The 27,745-nt window shown below is 36.6% G+C and overlaps 1 protein-coding gene across 1 annotated transcript; it reads right to left on the bottom strand.

Annotated features, from left to right (window-relative positions):
• Positions 1-23,757: 23,757 nt before the first annotated feature.
• LOC134647596 (dynein regulatory complex subunit 5) lies at positions 23,758-27,048 on the bottom strand. The gene is made up of 6 exons (XM_063501951.1): positions 26,664-27,048; positions 26,417-26,584; positions 25,778-26,330; positions 25,568-25,695; positions 25,063-25,204; positions 23,758-24,037 (listed from the first exon to the last, which is right to left on the bottom strand). Exons 1-6 carry the CDS (start codon positions 26,946-26,948, stop codon positions 23,841-23,843), a joined length of 1,473 nt encoding a protein of 490 aa, XP_063358021.1. The 5' UTR covers positions 26,949-27,048; the 3' UTR covers positions 23,758-23,840.
• Between the last annotated feature and the right edge of the window lie 697 nt (positions 27,049-27,745).

Raw genomic sequence — 27,745 nt, 5'->3', positions numbered from 1 at the left:
AATTTTGCTACTTATGTATGTACCGTATCGCTGTTGTGGCGATGTAAATAAATACATAGTGAAATTGGTTATGGTCAATTATTCACATATGTCTAGCGGTTGTTAATGTTAGTATCGTAAACATTTTATAAAACACAACATGCGTAGCATCTCTACCCTGCATTACACCCGTAACAGTCATTGAATAAAATATAAGTATGTAGGTATATTTAAAATGTATATTTGTGTAAGTAAGTAGTATCATAGTAGTCTCGACTTGTCTATTTTCAGATCCACTATTTACAATCCTGCACTAAACTGTCCCTGTTTAGCCCAGTGGTTGACTGGTATAAAATGCCTCAACGCGTTAAGTCCGCTATTTGTACTCTTTTTGTGTAAATTAGCGCAATAAAGTTTAAATAAATAAATAAAACGCATACCGTAACGTTGGGGTACTTTAGCCATTACAAGGTTACTTTGTCCACCCATGAAAACCCATTTATTGAAAATGAAATAATATATTCTTAAAAACCGGCCAAGTGCGAGTCGGACTCGCGCACGGAGGGTTCCGCACCATCAACAAAAAATAGAGCAAAAATATCGTGTTTGTTGTATGGGAGCCCCCCTTAAATATTTATTTTATTTTATTTTTAGTATTTGTTGTTATAGCGGCAACAGAGATAGGTACATAATTTGTGAAAATTTCAACTGTCTAGCTATCGCGGTTCATGAGATACAGCCTGGTGACAGACGGACGAACGCACGGACGGACGGACAGCCAAGTCTTAGTAATAGGGTCCCGTTTTTTACCCTTTGGGTACGGAACCCTAAAAATGACACTAAACACTTACACAAAAACAGATTAATCACATACTTAATGCCGTTTTTAAGAATTTGTCAATTCAATAAAATAGGTTTTCATGGGTGAACTAAGTAACCTTAGGGAGCTAAAGTACCCTGACCTTACGGTACAATTGTTTACCGTATTCTCAAGCAGTAAATTTGGAAATGGTGTTATGTCCGATATGCGTAATAGTGGGACAGTATGTATACAAAACACATCGTCTCCGTTCTCAAGCTGACGGCGCTTTATTCGGTACGATGCACAACACAAATATTGCCCTAGCAGATTCAGAGATGCAATTGAGCCGATATCAGCTAGCGTGTTCCAAGTTTAAAAATAACATATTAATATGGTTTGTTTTTGAGTCTCAGTAATTGTGATTGTGAAGTAGGTAAGTACATATGTAGATATGGTTTTATGGTTTATGGTTGGAATGAAGGATTATAATTATGCGTGTATCGTCTCATCTGATGTCTCATATTTCAATTATTATAAACGTGTACAAAATCACGATAATGAGAATAGCGGCTTATGCTCCTGTAGAATCAAGTGAAACTTTTGTGAAAAATAAATGGAACATTCAAGCTTTTGTTGTGTTGTGGCGAAAGGCAAGCGCCTCTCGGCGTCGCTTCATCTATTCGAACTCATCTAATTTATCATGAATGCGGGCCAGAACTACTACAGGATCATCTAGGTAAGTAAAAATCTCCTTTTAGCTCCATAAACAATTGAATTTTATCGACTTTAGTATTATTAAAGCGTTTGAAGAACGGAAAATCGGCCAATTGCAAATTGATTCGCGCCCCGAAGGTTTCACATCGTCAGCCAATTTTTTACAATGTACATATTTTTCCTTAAGGCTTGCGTTTTGTTTCTTGCGGTTTCAGAACCGCAAATAACAAAACACAAGCGGTGACGTACGGCATGCTTTATAAGCGCACGCACATTGCAAGACTGAAACCGCAAGAAATTAATCGCAGTGCGTTCTAAACCTAAGAGCCAGCCAGAAAATGAGAAAGAAACATAAAAACTTTTTACAAAAAAAACCGACTTCAAAAAGGATAAAATAAATATTATTATTTTTAAGTAAAGTGCATTAATAAAATCAAATACACCTCAAAGTATCTATCCTAACCTATTTATTTATGTACACTCTAGGTAAGTGGAAGGGGATAAAGTTCTTAGAACTTAAATCCGGCTTTGACCTGTACAAGAGCCCGATTCAGATTTAACAACTTTTTACGGTTTTGAACTGGTTTTGACACGACCTTGGCTATTTTCTTAGAGATTGGCGTATCATGCACGACTTTCACTTAAATTTGCATGCTCCAATCAGCGTAAGCGATCTTTAAGGGCGTATCAAAATAAGATCGAAAGTATCGAAACAGTAACAAGTTGTCAACTCTGAATCGGGCTACAGCGATAGAGTGTAATCATTCCCAAATATTGTACCTAATCTTATTTGTATCAAACAGGCCTTTTGATTAGGTTTAATGAGATCAGCCCAAAGCTTTCTAACTTGAAAATAAGTACAAATCTTAACGGATTCATGGAGAAATACGAGCAAAGAATTTCAATATGAGCAACAATTTAGCACGTTATAAATACAACGTGATAAGAATATTTAATTAAGGAAGTCTTTTGTTGAATAAAAAGCACCCAAGATTACAATTATCTATACAATTCAAATTAAGCTCCTTTTGTAGGTGGCTCAAGCTAGTAATAATGTTAAGATTCCACTTTAAATACTTTTGGTATAGTTTCGCGACTTCCCGGAATAATGATTATAAAAGTTAAGTCAGAGACGAAGTTAGGATGTTATCCTTCCTTGTAGGTGAAAATACAGAGATAGAACAAGGACGCTCTAGATTCCTATTAGTGTTTCATATATATGAAACTTTGTATGGAAGTAGCTTTCACAGGTACAAATAAAGAATTAAGCAGAAACAAGTCGTAAAATTATTTTCTCCTCTATTGTGCTTCAATTTTTTACACATGTAAGTTGATTTATGTAAGTTCTACCAAAATATGAGACAGTATGAGCATTGGCAGCACGCGTGGGACCCATTGACCCAGCAAGACTGGCTTCATATGAAAAGAAAAGGGCTACGTTGTCATTGGCCAACATGTTGTGCTCTTTCCATTTAGACCGACGCCAATTACAAGAGCAATTGGATTGGCAATTTAGGGATCAGGGAGGTAGTCATGGGGTCATTAGATATCATGAACGAATGAGTCTCGTTAATACCGGACTTTATCTCCAACGCCTAATCCCCGGCGGACTCAGAAACCATTTCCCTTAATTGCTACATATTTCAATAGGGATGATGACACATGTTGAATTTTATAACAAAATCTAGTAAAATAGATAGCAAACGGGCAATTTATCACAATAATGTGGATATTAAAATAAAATATTGAAAAATTACAAAAATACTAAGTTTCAAAATTTTAGTTTTTTTTAACTTCCAAAAACGATAAAAGTAAGGGTACCATTCGATTCCTTACATTTCATCCAAAAAAATATTGTATAGCAACTATATACATAAACACAATATTTCACCGACATAAACGCAATATTCTTGTTTTGTCCATACTACAAGATGGGCGATGACGTCACGGCCCCTGGCCGTTTTGTATAGGACGTTTCGCGAGTGAAGTGCGACTGTCGGCCTTTAACTACAATTTCTGACTTTTGTGTTACTTTAATCCCATAAAGACATTTGATCCTAAAAACAAACCCGATCGATTGATACCATAAATGAAAATTAGTCATGTAGCCTATTGCCTCCAGCGCAAGTGTTAGTTGGCTAATTTATAGAATTTGATAACGAGTGAAGTAACAAGAGCACTCGTACGAAATACTGTGGATTTTCGCCAGAGTTTTGTCAGTTTGAAATATAGTTTTCGGTAGGTGGCTAATGAATGAAATAGGCGAGTGACGCGTAGTTTCCACTGTTTCCAGCCGTTATTTCAGAGGGCCTACCGCGAACCACGTTCGACGTGTTGCCTCTTTGTCGCACTTGTAAATTCGAACGTAAGTGTGACAGGGAGGGAACACGTCGAACGTGCTCGGTAGGCCTTCAGGCCTGTACCTACGTTAGGCTCTGGTTAGCTGTAGGGTGCTACATAGATGTACACCGGCGCCTTCGGGCGGCAATGTCTTCACACATCCTCCAAACACAATGGGGTGCGGTAGGGTTGTAACATTGTACATTATCGATGTAGGTAATATGCGAGTTTAAGAAATCTTCACTAAAAATTTATATGTAATGCTTAAAGGTTGATGAAGCTAGTTAAAACTATTTAATTAGTCATATATTTTTAATTAACATAACACTCAACTATGATTTACGAACTTACAAAGAAGCATGGATGTTTTGTGTATTTATGTTGATGTTTTTATACTTAAACATATATTTTACAGATTTATCAAGATAAATATAGTTTGGTTAAGATCAAGGTTCGTCAAGATTCAAACGAGTTATCTGGCTTAGCTGCTAGAGATTATGCTTGTGAAGCCGATGATCCTGGTTTCAAATCCCGGTAAGGAATAGCTCGGATGTATGTTTCTGGTTCAAGGGTGTTTTTTATTTATTTATTAATAAAACAGAGATTGAATAACAAAATAAATAAATCATAAGTCTAGCCCTAAATTAGCCTGAGGCATGTTCCCAGGACCCTGGCTGCGTTCCCCCTATCTGCACAGTGAGGCTGAGGTTTTAATATAAATATTATATTATCGTTGTCTAAGTACCCCCAGAACACAAGCCTTTTTGAGCTTACTATGGGGCCTAGTCAGATTGTGTAATAATGCTCTAATTTTTATGAGTGTAAGGCGGATTATGCATCACTAGTACACCTAGCACAGTGAGTATGTAAGTAAGTAGACATTTAAAAACGAAATAAAAAGATTTGAATTATCGCGAATTCCTCCCACCACTTCAAATATTGGAGAATTTGGTAACTTAGTGTATAAAATGTGTTTGCTCTTTGTCTATCGATATGCTCGAATTTTATAAACCAAACATCACTAGCTAGTTAAAACATTGCAGGCCTCGAGTCGTGTGTAAAACACTAGGTTTCACGGGCAGCAATGCCTTTGCTCACACACCGGTATGCCTATTCAAATGAGCAAGGCCACCACTGCTGTTCTCATAGATAACAAGCCTCTGAATGATGGATATAGCTGTCTTTGTTTTACATGTAGGAAAAGGCACCTAAAAAATTAAACAAAGTTAAATTGTAGATAAATGTGGAAATTAACCTGGAGGCTTATAATGATTTTAAAACTGGTTATGACCTTGATCCGGATTGATTATGGATATGACTATTAATTAGTAGATTGTGTCACAAGAGAGCAAAATGACATATTTTAGGCGAGGGCGTACATTGGACACCTATGAGGAAATTATTATTGACCAATAAAATTTTTATGCAAAATAAGAAAAAAAAACGTGTCCTTTGATCCCTCCTAGCAGGGAAGTGCCGCTTTGATCCCTCCTAGCGGGGAAGAAAGATTCAGTCGGGTTCATTGTTGCCCACCAAGATTTAGTAGGTGTCTTGATAAGCTCACGTTGGGCCTACGGCCATATAAGACGTCACTCGTTATGAGTGTTCTGACGCATGATGTGGCAATTAGGACTTTTTATTTATTAGTGAGATACAAAGGACAAACAATAATAGGTACCGCTTTTTTGCTTCTCCTACTGAAAGTTTCATAAGACCATCCCGTTCAGTCGTCTCCTCCCTTCCCCCTGTCTTCTTCATAGTTCTACTTTCTGCAAGGGATATAACCTGTCAGCTGTCAATAGTGCATTATTTCAACCAGAAATATCACTGTGGCCTCCTGATTTAGTGTCTGCCGGGTCCTTCGGGATTTCTGCAGGACCGATTGTTTTGTAGATATACAAGACGTTACCAGAGACAGCGAGCAGATGCTCTGTGACTGAGTTAACAATTAATTGAAATACCGACAACTACTCGTACACGGTGGGACAAGCGCTTGACCATTAAAACCACATTAATTAAACCAAAAGGGATTAATTACACCGCCATAACAATTAAGTTTTGGGGAACTTTAAGTTGCCATTCCACAAGAGACGGCCGGCGACAGGCGACAAACTTTGATTTGACTGCCTATCGCTTGTCCACAATTTTGTAGAATAGAAATGTATATAAACGTGATATTTTATATACCTACTTGATAAGGTAGCGGCACCAATAAATGAAAAATGAGTACCTAGTTAAGCGACTAACCCAATCTTAGATTTTTTTCTTTAAGTTAGAATGGGTTTCCAGTAACTTTTACTTTTTAATATTTTATGTTAACTTAAAACAATGTTATTCACCGGTAACAAAACAAAGATGTATTTTGCAACGACAAATATAAAATCCAGCTCAGTCCACAAACAGAAAGGGTGCGAACGTCCGCTTCGCAGCCGGAAATAACTGTGTCTTCACTTTCCACTGATTCCTTTTTTCTACCACGGGAAAAATATTTAACGCTCCAGAAAAGCAACAGATGAGAATGCTACACCGACGCACCCACCAACTGAGCTGAGATGAGCACTGTGCCATGGCAGTGCCTTATTCTGACAATTGACGTTAATGTTCCTGGGGATCACTATTGCTCACTTAAAAGTGACAGCCTTGAAACAATTCGCATGTAAGCGAGGGTTTGATAATAATAACCAAGCAGTAGGCATACAAGGGTACCAAGAGGGAGAGGGAAAATTAAAAACCGTTGGAAAAATTCGTATAGGTATAGGTACTACGAAGCCAATTTCGAGGGCAATACAATTCAACTTACATGATTGGGATCAAATCAATATATAATTTTTGAAACACTAAACAAACAGTAATATAAGTATGTTCATATGTTGGAGGGCTATATTATAATACGTAAAAATTTACGAGTTTTCAACGTACTTATATTTACATAATTTACATAAGTATTGTAATTGTCAAACTATTTATTTTTTAATAATGCCAAAAGTAAACAGAAGAAATGTAACATGAGTTATACATGAAAATATATTAAAAAAAACACAAGTATAATGTCATGAGTTAGATTAGAAGTATAGAAAAAGAGCAACCGGCCGCCCGTATTTCTAGCGAGGACTGACATTGACTCACACAAGTGATAAAAAAAAAAAAATTGCAGTAACACAAAGTGAATATTCCCTCTCAATGTAGGTAGACGCACCGTCGTTACGTTAGTACAAATCGGATTCGACATTCTACTTCTGGTTTATTTTACTCAAGAGCTAAGTGCTTATGTGTAATTGTGGCAGGAGTAATTTGCCCGCACAGTTTGTAATGTTGTGTCGAGTTGAATTCTCATTTGGGTCGTCTCAATTTACAGTACGGCTACCATCAGTTTGGCATTGACATAAACGCCGTCGAGAACGTAATTTACTTTCTATACATCTCGCTCGTACTCGCATATTTGTGCAAACGAGATGTATAGAAAGTAAATTACGTTCTCGATAGCGTAAATGTCAGTTTTGACACTGTCAGTGACTCATGGAACGGGCTCAGGCAGATGTGTCATGTGAATGAGCATCGTCAATCCCTTACTCAGTACAGGGAGTGTATTCTTACACTGTATCCATATTAACGTTTATACATTAACAGTAACATTTTCCTATATTTTTTATGTGACTCCTACTGTCTCGTCCATGTATTGTTTACATCGAAATAAATCATGTCATTAAATTTTCCTGTGATTCTATTGTATTAAAGTAATTTAAGTTTTTAAAATGGGATATTATTTAGTTTTTGAAAGTCAAATACAGGGTGACTTTTCAACGATTATCCATATTTTGAGAGGTGAATTGATTGGTTATATTTTACAGTCTATATCAGATATATCGGTTTTGAAAAGGTGCATAAAAATATCTGAACACGCACTCGAACGCCTTGACAATAGAGACAGTGTTCAGATATTTGTAGGCGCCTTGGCCGCTCCGGTATATCTGATGGAGACTGTAATACCTACAACTTGTATACTATAGAAACAACCTGCTCAAATAACCTTATTGGCTGTAGATGTTTTCTATGGTGCAAACAACGCAGGTACACACTTCTAAATACACATATCTCACACTCCATTAGGCATTGTGTCTTGTCTTGCGATTCGTGAAGCGACATAATTATGTTTATGTTTGCTTTGTTGTTTCTTAGGAATTATACAATAATTAATTTGTGTTTATTTTTCTCACTCGCTAGTTTTGAAATGTCTCGACGAGTATTTTTTTTAACTAACTTATTCTATAATAAACAAATAAAAAAAAATTACATTGAAGAAGCCAAAAAGATTCAAACTCAATAATCACAGTGATACGCTTAAATGTATATAATTTTTTGTGAAATCTAAAACATACTGGCAGCAGCTTTAGAGCCTTAGTGAGTGATAAGGGCTCTGGCACTTTGCCAACATGACTATTCATAGTTACAAGGTTTCTGTTGGTCGAATAAATCATTTTCAAATTTAAGAGGCGGCTAACGCAAAATTGTAGTTTTAATATTACATTTTGACTTTCAGATTCCAACACCTTAAAGGGTTGGCGTTATAGAAAAAAATCTCGAACACGTGTCTAATTTTAATTTATTTTCAATTGTATAATCGTTATCCTGCCTAACATAACAGTATAAATTTTACTATAAAGTAATAGTAAAATTTTTAGTGTGCCTTACAGCAAATTAAGTCCACCAATTAAGCCACCGGACGAAGCCTGCGTTGCGGATTTCTTACATATATAACTAGAGTTGAGGCTAAACTACAACGACTCCAGAGGCTGGCCTGTATGGCGACAACGGGCTGCATGAGGACAACACCAACCGCGGCCCTGGAAGCCTTACTGGGCCTGCCGCCGCTGCACCTCTTTATACAACAGGAAGCGCTAGCTGCGGCGGTACGTCTTAAAAAATCTAATCTCTGGAGACCGCCTAGGGTGCCACACACCGAAATCCTCTACGAGGCCATAGGTAGGGAACCGCTCATAGAAGCGGTGACTGACAGGATACCCAAGCAGTTCGTCTTTGACAAGAAATACAAAATACAATTACATGAAGAACCCCATGAAGGACTCAACCCAAGGGAGCTGAGAATCTTCACGGACGGATCAAAGACAAGGTCAGGCACTGGCGCTGGGGTTTTCTCAGAGGACCTAAACATACACATCTCAACACCACTTGGTGCCCATAACACAGTCTTCCAGGCGGAATGTATGGGCATCATAATGGCAGCACACGCAATCGTCTCAAGGGAAGTATTGGACTACCCCATCCGCATACTCTCTGATAGTCGATCAGTACTGCAAGCTCTACAAAGTTATACTCTCACTTCAGGGCTAATTTACGAATGCCACAAAGCTCTGTCAGAGGTATGTACCACCAATGGCGTAACTCTGCAGTGGATCAAAGGACACAGCAACTCACGAGGTAACGATGCAGCCGACATCCTGGCGAGAGGTGGCTCGGAACTGAAGGTGGCAGGACCTGAGCCAATTATACCTCTGCCATTTGCCTGGCTCCGGAACATGCTGCGTCATAACACCAAGGTAAAACACCAACAATACTGGTCTAACCTAGGCACCTGCAGGCAGGCGAAGGAAGCCCTCCCGACACTCAACCCCAATCTGTCACGGAGGCTGCGACAGCTGAAGAGACCACAGCTCCGGCTTATAGCTGGGGCCATAACCGGCCACGCCTCATTTAACAAACACCTACTAACCCTACGTGTTACAGATAGCCCCCTCTGCAGGGCGTGCATGGAGGCAGAGGAGACAGCCGCCCACGTCATTCTCGAATGCCCAGGGGTGGCAGAATACCGGGCACAACACCTCGGCTCACCGGGGTCGCTCCCAGAAGTCGTCGGCAACGTCAAGGGTCTGCTAGGCTTCCTGGTAGAGCTGGGTTGGCAGGAATAGGCCGCCAACCCATCACGCAAAATAGGCGCAATAATATGACGTCGAGTTGCGGAAACCAAGCCCGCGAATACCTATAACCTATAACCTATAACTAGAGTTTTTTCTTGAATAAATTACTTTTTGGTTATATTAGTTAATTTTTTTTTTTAATTAAGTTTAAGTTTAAAGTAGTTAGTGATATAACCGAGGGATCAGATGAGCCGAATTTCATACAGAAGTGTATTTTCAGAGTAATTGAGATACGAGTAAAAGGTAAAACCCCGCGCGATGACCATGTCTTCCGTCGAAAGTTTCGCATGGTACGCCTTACTTTTGTTTACCTACTTCTAATTTCCTGGCTTTACGTCCCCCATAAGGGCTGAACATAAATTAAATTTTCCCATCAAGATACCTAAAAATGTTCAATAACTTTTATTTCAATAGAAACAAATTATTTATTTCTAATTATATTAACTTATGCACTTAGGTGCGTGAACGATTTCGAATAAACATACAAGAGACGTAACAATTTACGGCGAAATCTCCAAAGCTAATTTAAGTAACAAAACGCCGAACCTATTAACAAAGAAATTTATGTTTTTACTGGCCAGGACGGACTCTTAAATTACTGGCGCTGTATTATCTCGGCGTATAATATGGTTGGATAAATTAAATATTTCTTGTAGCTTTGTAACTTTTTAATGGCTCTCAAATTAATTATAATTGAGGGCACAATCCGTATAAGAGATAGATGTTGATATAATATTAAGAAAGGGGAATAATAGAGTCTACAAAATAAAATCAATATTACTATGTTAAAGATGAAAGGAAAATCACTAATATTGTTTTACTCTCACGTTAAGTAATATTGTAATGAATAGAGTAGTTTTAGTAAATATTTTGCGACTCAGGCATCTTTTTGTGATTTTGTTAAGTATTCTGTTATATTAATCTATAAAGTAACCATAAAAAGTGATTTAAAATCTATATTATGTACTGTATTACCAATTAATTAATTATTCATTTTCAATTTGAGATCAAGATACATATTAGCACTACCTACTTTATGTTTGTGATGAACACATGGAGCATACACATTACGAAATATTAAAGTAGGTACAGTTAACTAAGGCAGTCTGTGGAGTAATGTTCCAGGGGAGGCAAGGACTACACTATTATATCCACAGCCTATACAAAAAAGATGCAAAATGCAGTCTGGCTACTAGCTATCGTCCCTAGATTAAAAGTATTAAAACCGACTCACGTGCATTTTACGTACGGTACAGGTGAAATTAATAACACTATAAATATTCACACTGTAAATTATACATATAAGGTATTTTCATAATTAAGAAATCTTAACCTTCTAATATAACGGCATAAATATATACATATAAGGTATTTTCATAATTAAGAAATCTTAATTCGAAAAAATCCTAAGAAAAAATAACTTACAAGTATATTGTTAGCCATTTCAGAAATAGTTTACAACATAGGTCATTAAAAACTGTCAGTTCGATAACAACTTAATTTTAAACAAACTTTAAGTAGGTACCTATACCTATGCATAATTTATAGTTTTACTTGAAAAACGAGCCGAGACTCAGGCACAAAGTTGCATTTCTTTTATTGCTTCTTGGAAAGTTAAATGTCAACAAATGTTTACTGCATACATTCTTTATCAGATACGGCTGGCACCGTACCGTGCATCAAGTAATAAAAAGGTAGTAGTAGATTTTTAACCAATGTTAGGTGTACCTAAATGTTGATAGTGTAATTTACTTTCATCTGTCTTAATTTTTTTAGGTTTCATGCGGAAATTCACAAATTTTCTTGATGGATTATTGTATTTGTTTGTAATTTTCACAATACAGTAAGAAATGTATACGTCGGACTTCATGTCTAACTTAACCTGGCTCAAAGGAGTAAAAAATATGTATATTTAAATCTTACGAGTAATTGGTAATGCATAGTATTTTTCATAATTTTAGCGTGTTTTTGTTATGCTTTTCACCTATAAAAATCCACAATAATTTCTCACGTTTCTTGGGCCACAACGCAGCACAATACTTGCAGCAAACCGCCACGTAGATGAAACTTCAATACCTCATCGGAGCCGCGTTCCACTCGGTGCACAATCGTGAGCCGGCCCCGTTGGTTCACGATTGTATCTCTAGATTAATAACTGAAACCTATACTGAAACTGATTTGTATCTGAATAAAATTTAGAGAATACTGCTGTACAACTGAAGTCATAAACTAGAGTCACACAAAACACACACAACATATCTTTTCGCTATTCTGGTCATATATAGCACTCTAGTAAATAATGTAAAACATGGAATTTATTTCGATTCGTTTAAATTATCACGCAGTCTAAATTGCCCCCCTGCGCCTAAATATGTGCCTGTACAGACAGCATAGGTATTTTCCACAATTACGCTAACCGTCATCTAAAACCGGCCAAGTGCGAGTCGGACTCGCACACGGAGGGTTCCGCACCATCAAAAAAAAATAGAGCAAAACAAGCAAAAAAACGGTCACCCATTCAAGTACTGGCCCCGCCCGACGTTGCTTAACTTCGGTCAAAAATCACGTTTGTTGTATGGGAGCCCCACTTAAATCTTTATTTTATTCTGTTTTTAGTATTTGTTGTTATAGCGGCAACAGAAATACATCATCTGTGAAAATTTCAACTGTCTAGCTATCACGGTTCGTGAGATACAGCCTGGTGACAGACGGACGGACGGACGGACGGACGGACGGACAGCGGAGTCTTAGTAATAGGGTCCCGTTTTTACCCTTTGGGTACGGAACCCTAAAAAGGGAGGTGTCCTTATCCTTATACTATACATTGGTAAATACACTCAACGTCAAAGATATAATTACACTTCTGAACCTACCTGCTTTTAATAAGGCGAAAATGTAAACATATCTTTGACATCGACTGTACAATGTTAACATGCTCAAAAAGCTACTTAATGGCAGCTAGTTTAATTGCGTACCACCACAACGTCCAATTAACTATCCTAAAGGCTCCCCTACACGATGGGCCAACGCCGGCCACTCCAAGGGACGCATTTATGCGTTAGAGGGAGCAAGTGATATTGCTATCTCATTCTACCGCATGGCTGCGTCCCTTGGAGTGGCTGGCGTTGGCCCATCGTGTAGAGGAGCCATAAAAGTTCAGGCCATTGTTCATGTGGCACTGTGACCCTTTCCGAGACCCTAATTATAGAAATTAGTTCTATCGCGACCGAGCTGTTAATGACTGGGCGAGTTTCAGCATATTGATATAATTATGTCGCCGGAAAACCTCATTTTAACTTTCGGAAACTCGATTGGCATGGAACTCGAAGGGAACGATGTTTGTGGAAGGCAATTTTCGAACAGGAAAAAGGTGAAAAGCTTTTTCTCGAGATTATATTGGGAAGTGAGACAGTCAGGCGTGATTCGGTTGACCGAATGGGGAAAAACGTTGCTCGACTTCCGAAACGCGTTGGAACGGTCGGTAATCTACTAGAACATGTTTTTTTTATGTATTTTGAATAACAAAACCTGAAATGTGCACAATCACATCGCTCAGGGTGGTATTAGACGTGGTATAGTTAGTTTTCACAAAACCAAAGTCACTTCCACAACTCCGACTATAAGTGATAAATAGATATATAGATTAATTTATTTCTTTTTGAAAATTACATGATGTCACAATGTTTCTAAATAATATGAACTCACAAAAAGGTCGTCAGATTACTATTAGGTACTGCACGCGTCATTTTATTTTACTCTTCCTCAAGATATTTTCTCATCATATCGAAATTAAATCAAATTGCATTTTTAATAGTTCAAGAAGGTCTCCTGGTACATTTGGACAGCCAGTCTCTATATTAAAGTTTACATTAAATTAGAAACTCATCAAATCTCATCACATTTTGCTAGCGTCTTATATAAATATTAAATACCTACACATTTTCGTTCAGTAAGTGAATCAAGTTATTCGCAAGCCAGATTAAAAAAGGAACGAGAAAACGTAAGCACCTCTAGGAATGAAGGCACCTACCTATAACTATATGTATTGGTATTTATTTGTATAACTACCCAATGTATTCAAGAATTTGGCGGCCGGAGCTATTCTCATAAAGGGCGCGTTTTTGTCTATAAGTGAATGTTTCTCGTGTTTTCGTTGAATAATTTATATTTGTATTTCACAGACATTTGGACAGCCGCGTGTAATGGCGTTTATAGTAAAATAACAAGAAAGTAATATGAGTTACCTACTCTGCAGCCTTTTAAATATGCAATTCTGGTAGTCTATTCGCTATAGTGATATTTATTTCTTAGAACACTAAAAGCAGCAAATTTTAAGTATGTAGGTACCTACTTAAATAAAATTTGTCCTTACTGAACCGTTTGGGTTCCACAATGCCAAATAAATACCTACACATAATTACAATAAGTACGTAACAATTTGGACAAACATAAATGAATTCGAAACAATAGTTATTTGTACAACAAGAGATCAAAGTTTGATATTTCTTCGAGTGCTTATTTTGAGTCCCGTGCAAGCGAAAGATTCTATAATAGATTCACGAGCGTAGCGAGTGAATCTAATTTAGAATCTTGAGCGTAGTAAGGGACTCAAAAGCGCATGAGATGTAAATAACTTTGATCTCGTGTAGTACACAACATTTTTCACCTCAGCAGTGAGAACATATTAGAGAACCCGAAAAATGTATTCCTTCTTCATCACTTACCTCTATTCACTCATGTTTTCTTAAGATATACCAACAATTAAATTTTCACCTCAGCAGCTCGAACAAGGGTACTTTGCTACTTAAAAACAGTGAGCAAAATCGCATTTTGCTCATTTTGTCTCACTCAGTGAGCAAAATGCGATTTTGCTCACTGTTTTTAAGTAGCAAAGTACCCTTGTTCGAGCTGCTGAGGTGAAAATAAAATTCCATTCTACGGGTGTATTAAAGCAATTTCAGTTATCTTATTTTGCCGGACGAAAACGATAAGATCAGGAATCCGTTAAGCATTCACCGTACGATTCAATCGAAGTGCCTATCTCGGAATCGCTGACGTCCTTCATGGCACATTGCACCCTCGCTTACGACCGTTGGCCACTGCACCACCGCTGCTACTTCATTTTCTATCCAACAGGATTACTGCAATTGCAATTTTAGGCATATTTACGTAGATTGGAAAATTCCACCGCACACAAGGCAGCAGGAAATATTTGTAGAGACATTTACTTGAGTTTATATCAAGTCAGTAACATCTGGCTGTAGCCGGAGGCAGCATCAGAGGCTTAGTGGGATGAAATGTTATGTTAACGAAATCCCTCTCTTGCAAAAAGGTCTCGGATTTGCTTTAAACTTGACAAAGGCTATAGGCGGAAGATTGTTTACTGGCATTTCTACCTGTGATAATCGGTTATTCAATATTTATTTTGAAATACGAAATTAGGTACTATTAATTCTGCAGACTGATAAATGTTTAGATAAATTGAACTAGCTTAGAAGTAAATTTCTATATATTTTAGATATTAAATATAAAGTTAAGTGTAATATTGGTAAATCGTTTGATTCCAAACACATCTTAAGTGTTGTGAGTTATCCTACCAACTGTGTCAATTTACTCAATTTATTAAACACATAATTAAAATTGCATATCTAATGATGAAACGGTAAAATATAAATTAAGAAAGGGCGTAAAGCCAGAAAATTAAAAGAAAACAAAAGATATGGCACGCCGCGCGAAACTTGCGTAAGAATATACCTTTTACCTATCTCAATTACTCTGAAAATATACATATGTACGTCTAATTAAAATCTTGCTTGTCTAGGCTACACCACTAGCAATTTTATAGTAAAATGATACTGCTACTAACTACTACAGGGTTACATTAAATTCAAATTACACAATTTTCCGTGTCTTTTTAGGGTTCCGTACCCAAAGGGTAAAAACGGGACCCTATTACTAAGGCTCCGCTGTCCGTCCGTCCGTCTGTCCGTCCGTCCGTCCGTCCGTCTGTCACCAGGCTGTATCTCACGAACCGTGATAGCTAGACAGTTGAAATTTTCACAGATGATGTATTTCTGTTGGCGCTATAACAACAAATACTAAAAACAGAATAAAATAAAGATTTAAGTGGGGCTCCCATACAACAAACGTGATTTTTGATCGAAGTTAAGCAACGTCGGGCGGGGTCAGTACTTGGATGGGTAACCGTTTTTTGCTTGTTTTGCTCTATTTTTTGTTTGTGGTGCGGAACCCTCCGTGCGCGAGTCCGACTCGCACTTGGCCTGTTTTTTTATATCGAGTTAACTTTAACCTTTTAAGGTTTTTATTGGAGTCTGGCCTTGCAAATAGTGTTTTTCCAGAGTTAACTTTTTAAAGGCATTTTCCTTAATAAAAACGTGTAATAATTCAATACAAAAAGTACAATTTTTCGTTAGGCCCCTCTTAAAACCATAGCCAAAAGCACAAGATCGGTAACCGACTGTTCTTACAACACTTCAACAGGATCTTAGCCAATCACAATAATACGTTTAGGAACCTAATAGGTATCTACAAATTGATATGTTTGTGAAGACTCTCAGAGAACTCTAAAAGGCGCTGTGCTTTGCTTCCCGTACCTATAACTCCTTCATTAAGTATGCTTCCAGGACAATAAGCAGGCAAGTTCAAATTTATCTAAGGATCACATGATGGATCATACTTCTATGAACATTCATAGACCTTTCTATAATAAAATTACGGGTTACAACTACCACGAATGAACTTAAATAAGTAGAGTTGGTTTGTATTGAAATAGAATAAATAGGCAAGCAATAAGCAAAGAAAGAATTCGATTCAGTCCGTTGTGTCAGCGAAAAAGTTGATTAGATTCGCGCCAATCGCAGACGATTATTCGGCGAGTGTTTCATTAAGACATTGTACGGCGGTGGTGGGTAGCATAGCCTATAACTTCTAACTTCACTTAATTCTAGTTATAGGATATTAAGTTACGTTGAATATAAGCTGGAGGGTACAGAAGGTGAGTTAGAATGTGTGTGTAATAGATTAATTTGGTGTTGGCTATATACAAAGAAAGAATGGAAGTGATTCTTTCTTAGTTATTTAGCTATCTATTGTCTACACAGTCTCCAGTTGTCTTTGAAGCGTATTATTTTTTGTCTTTTAGGCAAGCAGTGAAAAACTAATGAATTCTACGACGATTGTATATTTTCAGCTTTGATTTCAATAGGTACCTACCCTAACAATAAAATTATAAAACATTCCAAGCAGAATGCACCGTCTCTATAAGCAATGAAATATCATCGTCAAAATTGTGGCAGAAATGTATAAAGGTTCTGTACCCTACCATTTTTCGCCATCGACTGCGTTGCAAATCACATACATAACATACTTCAAAAAGAAGATAATTCTACTTATCGTCAAAATCTTAGTTTATTAGCTTTTAAAGAGGTATCTCGGAATTTTTAAGGTGGTTGGACCGTTTTGAATTTTATATTTTTTTTTATTACAAGATAATGATATTCGGATAGGCTTCAAAGTAATTTTGATAGTACCTAATTATATAGTCCATAAGTACAAATGGATAAAATATAAATTTGACGCTATTAGTACATAGTTTTAGGGCTTTAGGCGTTTATGCGGGTGAATTGTATTCATTCATAAATTAATTCATCTGGCCTGCAAACTTCTCCCTAACATATTTTGATCCTTAGATTAGACTTAACTATGCTAACCGGAGGACAAACGTGTACTGGTTGACTGGTGGTGATGCACCCAATAACTTTGTTAAACAACAGCCCTAACAGCCACAAAGGAACACTTGAGATGGCCGCCTCTTGGCGAGCACGGAAGCGGTGTCAGCTTACTTTAATAGTCAAATAGCTTCATTTAACCTTGACGTCCACTTCTTCTTATTATTGAACTAATGGATTGAATTAATGGGCACAAGAGATTTCAGGTTTATTAAAAAGTATGATACGTATAATGGACGGTAAATCTGCGACAAAGCCTGGTTCGAAATTGGTGGGAGTCTGCGTAGAAAACATGTAAAAACTTACTGAAGCTTGCCTCTGTGGTTAATTTCTTCTGACATTAGACAGTCTAGAAACTCAACACTACTACTCAACAAGTTTATGATTTATGATAATAATAATTAGTCCCAAGACCTAAAATTCTTGTCGTGGAGGAGTTTTGGTCAAATATTGGCATTGTTATGGGGATTTTTTGAATCCGTTTTCCCAATCATAAGCTTTGCATGAATCCATAATAAATGAAAAAATATTATTTTGAAATTCAAATGGACCCACAAAAGGTACGGCGCCCATAAAACGCAAACAGCTGCTGTAAATCACAAAATAAATAAAATCAATATAGTGGCATTTACTTGGAGCCCAATTGAATCGAAACGCAATGAAACGGACGCGATGCCGGTCGGGACTTAGCTCGCCCAAATAATTTTAACTTGATTAAGGTTAAATAATTTATAAGTTATTTCATTTAAATAATATATAGATAGGCGACCGAGCAAGCGTGGGATAGATTTAGTAAACAATGTGAACGTAACTTGACATCAACTTGTCTGCCTCGTGGCTCATGGCCCAGTCGGTAGAAGATCCCTGAGTTATGGATGTTTATATCGTCGACACAATTAAGTCTTATTAAACTTACTGTTGGACTAGGACGATATCTGTGAAAAACATTTTAACAAAAATTTGCTCATAAAATTCCTATAGGCGGTTTTTGCTGAATTTCGAAGGGTTAAAACCTAGGTTATATACCTATAGACAGTTCATTTTGTGCAAATTTGCTCCGTTTCAAAATCTGCATGTTAGAACTACAAATGAACCAAAGCGTTCATTTAAAAATGTCAACTAAATAGTTATATGGAGTATTAATTTTATAATATTTATAATATATACCTACGAAAGGCGAGTATACTTCCATTATTATTTAATAACTGGGGGGATCAACTATTTTTTATTGCTTTTTGCCTTCAGATAGGTGACATAGAGCCCTTATAGAAACTTAAAACATTGCGAACTGAAAACATAAGTAAATATGTGTTCTTACTAATTTCCATAACATTAAAACTAAATAATGTTAAAGTGCCATCCTCTGGGTACACCGCTGCTGATTTGTTTTGCGTCTCGGATATCGGGCTCGAAGGCGTGGAATAAGTTTCCCCCACGGGATATTTACTGGGATAAGGGCAGACCCATGTTCATTTTCATGACTCGAGGCGATATTTGCGGTACCTGCTTCCATCTAGTAGCAGAATTCGAACGGAAAATTGTGAATGGATTTGTATAATCCACCGATTTCGAGTTCCATTAAACTTTCGCAAAGTCGATGAAATCAAACAGGTGAGTAAACAAAGATTTATAGGCTCCAAAGTTAGAAGTTTGTCACAAATTTGGACAGAAAAAAACATTAGTGAAAGTACTTCTAACTTTGTTGAGCTAAACCGACTAAAACGCAAAAGAGGCTAATGTGTAAGCTAAGCCGTCACGAGCGTAGGTATATCGTATTTTCTTGCATTTAAAATCAATAAAAGGGTACATTAATTTCTAAAAAGTAGATATTAAAATACTATAAAAATGTATCTATAAGTTCCCTTAAACATGATATTGCTGATTTTTAGAAGCAATTTTCATGTTCTTAGCTTTTGTTATTTAACGAGCGAAAGTCAAGAACTCAGGTCAAAGTAAAGTCCTCAAGACTTAGGGCAGCTTTCATACTAAATATTTAAATAGGTTTGTTTTTTTAGATATTTGTATCTACTGTTAGTACTTATACTTGTCTAAAAGGCTTACATTTAAATAGTTAGTAGATTTTGGTATTGTGTTGGCAAGGAACTTTTCACACTCGTACGGAAACCGATGTAAATGTGAAATACTGGCCACTCGTTGGCGTGTCCGCCGCACGCTACCGGCGGAAACGCGCCGTGCGGCTTTATGCACGTTGGAGCAACTTTTGGAACGATCCTTCCAAAACATGGAATTGAAAATATATTGCTGGCAATTCTATGAAAATGACAAAATATTTCTCACAGAGATCCTAACTTACTATTTCCTCCAATTACTTTGGTATTTCGTATTAATTCGTATAGTTATAATTTATCCTCCTAAGCCCCCCCCCCCCCCCCCCGCGTACAAATTTTTGTACATATTCTAAAAAATATTTTGAACTTTCATTGAGTAACTAAGGGTTCCAAATTCAAAAACAAAACAAATGCTTACACTTACATAGGTATTCATTTAAAACATCACTCAGAAGCAATAAAAAAGAAATTAAGAATAAAAATATATTTTAAATATTGTTTTAAATGCACAAAATATTATATTCAGAGATTCTGAATAGTCACCATTTGTGATATTATTTGACTTGCTGAAACAACCAATTAATTGGGTAAATCAACTTTTTAGTGTTCACCATCACACGTACAGAGTCCCTGATCGATAATACAAATTTAAATAAAAGTAATGAGTTTTTTAGTATTCCGTTATGTTCCTATTAATATTATCCAACATTTTATTACAAATCATTTTATTTTGTTTACAATTTACCCGTTCTATATTGGTTGTCCAAAAGACCAAAAGTTGGTTATATAGGACAAAATAGTAGGACAGATTGTCCCCGTGCAACGGTGCACCATAAAACTTTGTATCATAAAAAAATACTGTTGTGGAATTGGTATTTAAACACATAATCATGTTTATGGATATGTATAATTAATAAAACTTACCGATTTATTATATTTGCGTCAGTTGGTTTATGAATAAATTGCCTTTTAATTTTGTCCCTTTAATTATCCACGCCATGCAGGTTAACTGGACAACCATAAATTAGTTATGAAATCTAAATATAGATAACGTAGTAAGATACTTGACAACAAGTTCAAATTTCTGGTAATCAGATAGGCCTACCCGTCATTTTGATTACACGAAACTCGCGGCGTCAGTCGGTCGAGTACTGTTGGAAAGCGTGGGTGGCTTTATTGCATGTCCATCGGACCACTGGCACAAATACATAAATACTTAACATATTACAATAAATGACATTGTACCAGATACTATTTTATATATATTTTACCGTAAGGGTGAAAAAAACACAAAAAATCCTTAATATTTATTATACGGCTGAAAGTTTTAGAAAAGTCCCTCAGACAACTAGTCACTTGGACAACGGAAGTGGTTGTCCGTAGGACATTTTGGTTGTCCCGTGGACAAAAACGATGAGATAAGATTTTTTATAAGGTATGAAATAAATTTAATTATCTATGAGAAAGCACTAACATACATATATATGTTATAGCTTTCTGATATTTTATTAACTTTGTTTCATTTAGTACCCTCTTTAAGATTTATTATTAATATTTCCATTGGACAACCAGATATGTCTATGGGACAACTAAGTTGTCCCTTAATTGAAAACCACATATCATTATTTTATTTCTTTTTAAATTCAAGAGCAGTTCATAAATGTTTAAAGATACAATAACACAATATAAAAGAAAGTTGCAGGAGCAACTTTCTTACATTACTATAACTATTTCGCGTTTAAATTAAAAAGTTCAGATTCTGTTAAATAAGAGTTGTCCAGGGGACACTTTTAAGGGATATATTGTGAGATTTCGTGAGATATATGCCATATATAAAGATAGCATATTAAACTGCATTGTTTAATGAATGTAAGTATAATAATTTTTAAACAATAATTGATATCTAGTTTGTTTAAAAATACTTTTGGAGAGTGGCCCAGGGGACAGGGCTGATCTGGGCTGGTGAACATTTTTAGCCAAATTCACTAAATTCTTAAAGAAACAGCTCTGCTGTATGCATAATCATAAACAAGAGAACATTATCTTTAGAATAAAATATATAAATATGGAAAATAAGAACTAAAAATAAAAATCCACAATTTCATCATGTGGACATTTAAAAGTTGATTCACCTAATTGTAGGTAAATGAGGTAAAATATAAGAAAAAAAATGTTACCGTATCGGTTAATTAGTTTATCAAACGTTTAACCTTTTCGACGCCGTGTCAAACACAAAAGCTGTCACGCTGACGCCACGTCACCGAAGTGTCAAAACTGAAATTGAACTTTATGCATATATGCACGTAGGTCTATGTTACTCTGTGGTCTGTGACTGATTAATCGGTCTTTGGCGTTGAACCTACGGTGCGGATATATCGGTCATTGGCGTCCAAAAGGTTAAAAATACAGTTACCTACTACCAACCAGTTACAGGACGCCGTATAGTTAAGTACCTACTAAAATCACTAACCTTTACTCCTTTTCTATTACCAATATAACACATTTAGACAAGACAAAACAGATAAATGTATTGCGAAGTAATACTTTCCACATTTATAGTTAATTTAAAACAAAATATTTAAGTCATTAAAAATATCAGGGCAAAGCATTGTAAACAACAAAATAATAGCAAATTATTTAATATGCGCGATGATAGCATCAACAATTCACGACGTGGACTTTGAATGACCCACGTGCTGTCCTGTTCTAGAAACAGACATAGTCATGCGTAAGCGTTATCATATTAGGTACCTATTACATAAATATGTGTATCGTTAGGCCAGATAGATGCATCGTACCAATGAATGTGACTCACATAACTCACTATCAAGTCAGTATCTAATATGTTTTTCTACTCCAGCACTTAAATGTGTCAATTAAATGACTGACAGTGATATCTAAAGCAATGTCATTTGAATGCTTTGTCTATAGGCTCATAAGATGACTGCTAGCAGTCATCTTATGAGTATAATACAACTGCTTTATTTTTTTAAAGATACAAGTTCCGATCATCTTGATTGAAAGAGGTATGTTTTCATTTACAATAATAACTCTTTTTTTTGTTAAATAATAACTTTTGCTGCAGCTGTCATAGAAAAAGTAATGTATGCAACAGCTCATAATTGGTTCTTAAAATTCTCGGGTCTTTTTTTACAAAACTCGACTACGTCTCGTTTTGTAACTTCGACCCTTGAATTTTAAGAACCCTTATTATATCACTGTTGCATAAACTACTATTTAACAAGCTTTTATTAGGTCGACCTGTATGTAACTATGTAATGGAATCTAAGGTAACTAATTTAACCATCTTCCAAGGATCGTAGCGTCATGAAAATGGGCAGCTGTATGTAGTTCTGATGACAATACAATAATATGGTACTGTCGAACTGATCTGATGATGGAGACAGGAGGTGGCCATAGGAACTCTGTGATGAAACAACGCAACCTAATTGTGTTAGGGGTTTTTAGAATTGTCTCGATGAGTATTAGTTGTCTGTCGTAAGAAAAGTACAGTCAGCGATAAAAGCTTGTACCAAAAATTAAATTTATGCCAAAAACTTATTTTCTTCAGAAGATCATCTTAGTAAAATCAGACACAATTTTTTTTAAATATTTTTTAATCGAGTAACTAAAAAACAACGAACAATTTTTTTACTAATTATATTATAGGTACTTATTAGTATACCCATGTATTTAGTTAAGAGTCTTTAATCCTCGAGGTGCTGTGTCATTAGCGTTAAAACATTATGAATATAAAGAGCTAAAAAGCTAAAATTTGTTTCAAAAACATGACGTCACTCGGCCGCTGGAGGTCAGGCATTCAAAAGCAAAACTTAGTGTTTTGAGTTAAGGTCGGTTAACTTTAAGCGCTGGAACCGTCAAAGTTACGCCTTCTTACAAATTGTAACTAAGCTTTGACGGCTTGGGCTTTAAACTTGACCGAGCCCTAATGCAGTGAAATCTTCTTGGGCGTAAGGGCTCTAAAGGTACTACTACTGATTTAAAGTACTCCCTCTGCCTAATCGGCGGTGGCGAGGAAGAGTATGAGATCGACTGTCATCTTGCCATGGAAAAGTTCGAATGAGTGATGCATAAACGAAGTTTTTCTTACTGGCTATTCACACTAGGTACTGCAGGTGACCACTATTTCTAAAACAAAAATAAATGCTAGCAAAGGAAAAGCTGCTCATCGTTACTCACTTTTCACCACCGGTCGGACAGCGGCCATAAGCGAAAATCATAATGTAAGTACTATTCAAACTTCTGGAACACGCTCTGGATAACGGCCAGGTATGTAGTCCGGGTTGTTGGGGTTGTACTCCCAGATGAGGTACTCTGGCTCGCCGAGGTACAACGGCGGGATTTCCTCGCTGGGCTCTCTTTCTTCGCCCAACAACAGCTTATTGCGTTGGAGTAGCTCGTTCACCCGAGCCTGAGTCGCCTCCGATATCTCTGCAAATTACAATTTAATAACGAAACTTATTATATAAATAATTTTTTGGCAAAAATTAAATGTTTGGTACTAGCTTTTATCGCTGACTGTAGGTACCTACTTTTCTTTCCACAGTGCACAGGCAACTATATAATACTCATCGAGAGTCGAGACAATTCTAAAAACCCCGACACAAGTAGGTTCCGTTGTTTTATCACAGAGTTCCTACGGTCACCTCCTGACCCTCCTGTCTCCATCATCAGATCAGAATTATATGAAAATGATATATTACTTGCCCTAGTTGCTAAGAGTAGGAAGAAATATAGCAAAGATTGGACCTGGGGATCCGACCTTTCCCCTCCCTTTTTGGGTAGGCACGGTACGATCTCGTAGCTACTGGGCCAAATCAGCTTTGTTTGACTTTAGGAACAATCGTGCCAAGCGGCATCGCCTGAGCCAAAAGTGCATACTTACTCACTGCACTCACTTAGCTTACCAGCTCAATTTAAAAAAAAATCTAAATTTTGAAAGCCTTTATCTCGGAAACTGTTCAATCTACAGAGACAGTTCTAATCTCATATTGTAGAAAATTTAGTCTTCTTTAACAACGTCTAAGGAAGGTACTATCAAAAACCCAAATCTAAAAGAAAACCGAAATTTTCGCAGTTTTTTTGGTTTTTGACAAAGTTGCGTTCGGCGCTTGAGGTCACAACCTTGAATTATTCATTGGGCCAACATCATAAATAAGTCTGCAAAAAATCAGAACTACCGGATTTGACGCAGAAGAGTCACGTTACAAAATTCTACAATTTCACTGGATTATTATAGGGTTTTTTAAAGAAACATCTAATCGTAGATTGCTGTGACAAAGCAACACTGTTAACATTTACTTATCTATGACATATACATTGCGCTGATATGGCGCATCTTTAGTTACGTTACCAATATTATCTAATAACGATGAGTATCGTAAAATAATTCTGCATGGGTCTAGCAAAACATAATATCTATCTTCATTGCAATATTTGCAATACATTTAACATACTTGTTCTACGCAAATCCACCCTCAGTATGACTCTGTTTTGCTCCAAGGCACGAATAAGTGTCGCTTCCGCCTCCCCAGAAAAATCGTTGGCAGCCATGTCCACCCTTGTTAATCCGCGATTGAGGCTAAGGAGACCCGCCATCTAAAAAGGTTTTATGTCACAAAGGACAAGTTTTATCTCTTTGTCACACATTTATAAGTATGGAACTTTGAGAGGTAAAATATTTAGTACGACATTTATCAGCAGATTGACACTTTCGCCTTATGGCTCCTCTACACGATGGGCCAACGCCGGCCACTCCAAGGGACGCAGCCATGCGGTAGAATGAGATAGCAATATCACTTGCTCCCTCTAACGCATAATTGCGTCCCTTGGAGTGGCCGGCGTTGGCCCATCGTGTAGTGGAGCCATTAAGCAGGTAAATTTACAGCACGCAAATTTATATACTCGTGAGTACAATAGAGATAGAAAATACTTATTTTATAATAACAAATATACCGATACCTTTTCAGCAGATACTTCGTAAAAACCGCAAGAATTCACTATTAGTGTTTGAGGTTTCACTTTGCACCGCACAAATGCTGCTGCGAACATTGTTGCGCACTCTATGGACATAGGGTTCAAACTGAAATCTAAAAGAACGGTCCTTATTACGTTAATGATGCCTAGTGAGAAATAATTTAATGAATTCTATTAATAAGAATAATAAGTTACCCAATAGTTCGATAGGCGCAGCAGGATTCATCTGCAGAGCATAAGCAATGCCTTGCACTGATTTGAACCGATTATTGGCTACTCGCACTCGCTTCACATTAGTGTGAATAGAAATGAAACCCCCCAATGCATTCATCCCGTAATCGCCAATCTTGCAATGATTAAAATCTAATTCTTCTATAGTCTCCATTTCAACGAGATGTTGCAAGATTATCTTAACTTTCAAGCAATCTAAGTTGCTACGATTGATACGAAAAATTTTCAAGTGTCGCAAGTCTTTCAACCCCCTACATAAGGATTCACAATCAGCTGGGCTGAATTCAAAATATCTCGTCAAGTACCCATCTTGGACATTGTTTATTCCAAAAACGAGGGATATTTCTTCTAGATTGTAAAGCCTAGCCAACACTGGTTCGAGTGGAATGTGGTCATATACCTTTTCTACGCTAAATGGACACGTATCTTCAACGACAGATTCTTTTGGAATCGGAGGTTCCGGCTGATGCACTATTTGAAGTTGGTTTAAACCCAAAAAGTATATGTAAGGGCTTACCTGTGAAATAAAAAATACAGTGGACAAATAAATAATTTGGTTAGTAATACGCATATTATAGAAGCATATATTTGAAATGAGTTTACTAGAGTTGCAAGTTCCGTGGCTTCATCTTCTAAAAATAAATCGGGGTTTGCATTTTCAAGGTAATCCTGGAGACACGCAGATAAAAACTTTCCTTTCCAAAATGTCACTCCTAATTCTATTCGCGACGGAAATTTAAAATAAAAAGACCTTTTCCAATATTGTTCATCCTGAAAATATCAAAGGAAATTACGTACATTTTATAGTTTCCTTAAATAAAACATAAGGTACCTATGTTAGAAATCGCACCCTAATAAGAGGTACACTGCATCGGAGAGGAATATTTGCAGGAAACAAATCCATAAGCATGTTGACATCTTTCTGGAGAACTTTGTCTAGCGGGTTTATTCTGTGGAATATCCTGGAAAGATGGAGTGCAGCAAAATACGTCAAAGGAGGAGGAGTCACGCCGTCGTCCCATTCAAAGTCTTCGGCTATTACTTTGCGAGTAGCCTCGCCTGGGGAATTGTTCATGGTTTTGGACGTCCTATACGCCTCTCGGGTGTTTGTCGATATTACGTAAGGTATCTTCATGATTACGACTTTTATATTTCACCTAAGGTGTTAAATGTGCGGTTAGTGTATGTAAATCGTGATCAAAATATTAAATTTTCAATTTTATATTATATGACATTTGTGTTGACGTTGACAGTAAAATTTGTTTTACCTTAGGTCTAATACCAGAGGTAGAAAGACTTGAAAATGGCTTAAAGTTCCATAAGGGCCTATTTACACATTGATTAGTGTCAAGCGTGACGTGACGACATTATACAGGGTGTTTCCTGTAACAGGAGCAATAAATTAAACTGTAGGCTGTACTCCTCAAACTGACCAACATTTGTTCAGCAACTTTTGAAAATAACTCATGTTTTGATTTTTATTACACTTTAAAGTTTATTCTAAGACGCAATGTATTGTAAATTTTGTTATGTTTAAATCGTGACAAGCAACGTCAAACACACTGATGTCAGCGTACATTGAGGGCAATATTTATTTTATATGAAAAAGAGGAAGTCTAAAGGATTCATAATTTTTAAAAGTTGCTGAACAAATGTTGGTCAGTTTGAGGAGTACAGCCTTTAGTTTAATTTATTGTTCCTGCTACAGGAAGCACCCTGTATATTACCACGCTAACTAACAAAATGAACAGAATATTATGCGTATAAACTTAAATGCCTAGTGTTTTAATTACCTAAATGTCACGCCACGCTAAAGAACAAAACAAGTGCATCGCGAGAAAAAGGCGTTCAAGCTTTTAAAAATACTCAAAGGGTTGTCTTTGTCTTTGACGTCTTAAGCGAGTTTTTTCTTGTACAAGGTAAGTACATACT

Source organism: Cydia amplana, chromosome 4 (genome assembly GCF_948474715.1).
Source record: "Cydia amplana chromosome 4, ilCydAmpl1.1, whole genome shotgun sequence".
Taxonomy (NCBI): domain Eukaryota; kingdom Metazoa; phylum Arthropoda; class Insecta; order Lepidoptera; family Tortricidae; genus Cydia; species Cydia amplana.
Note: the sequence above shows the minus strand (reverse complement) of the source record. Positions and strands in the feature narration are given on the sequence as shown.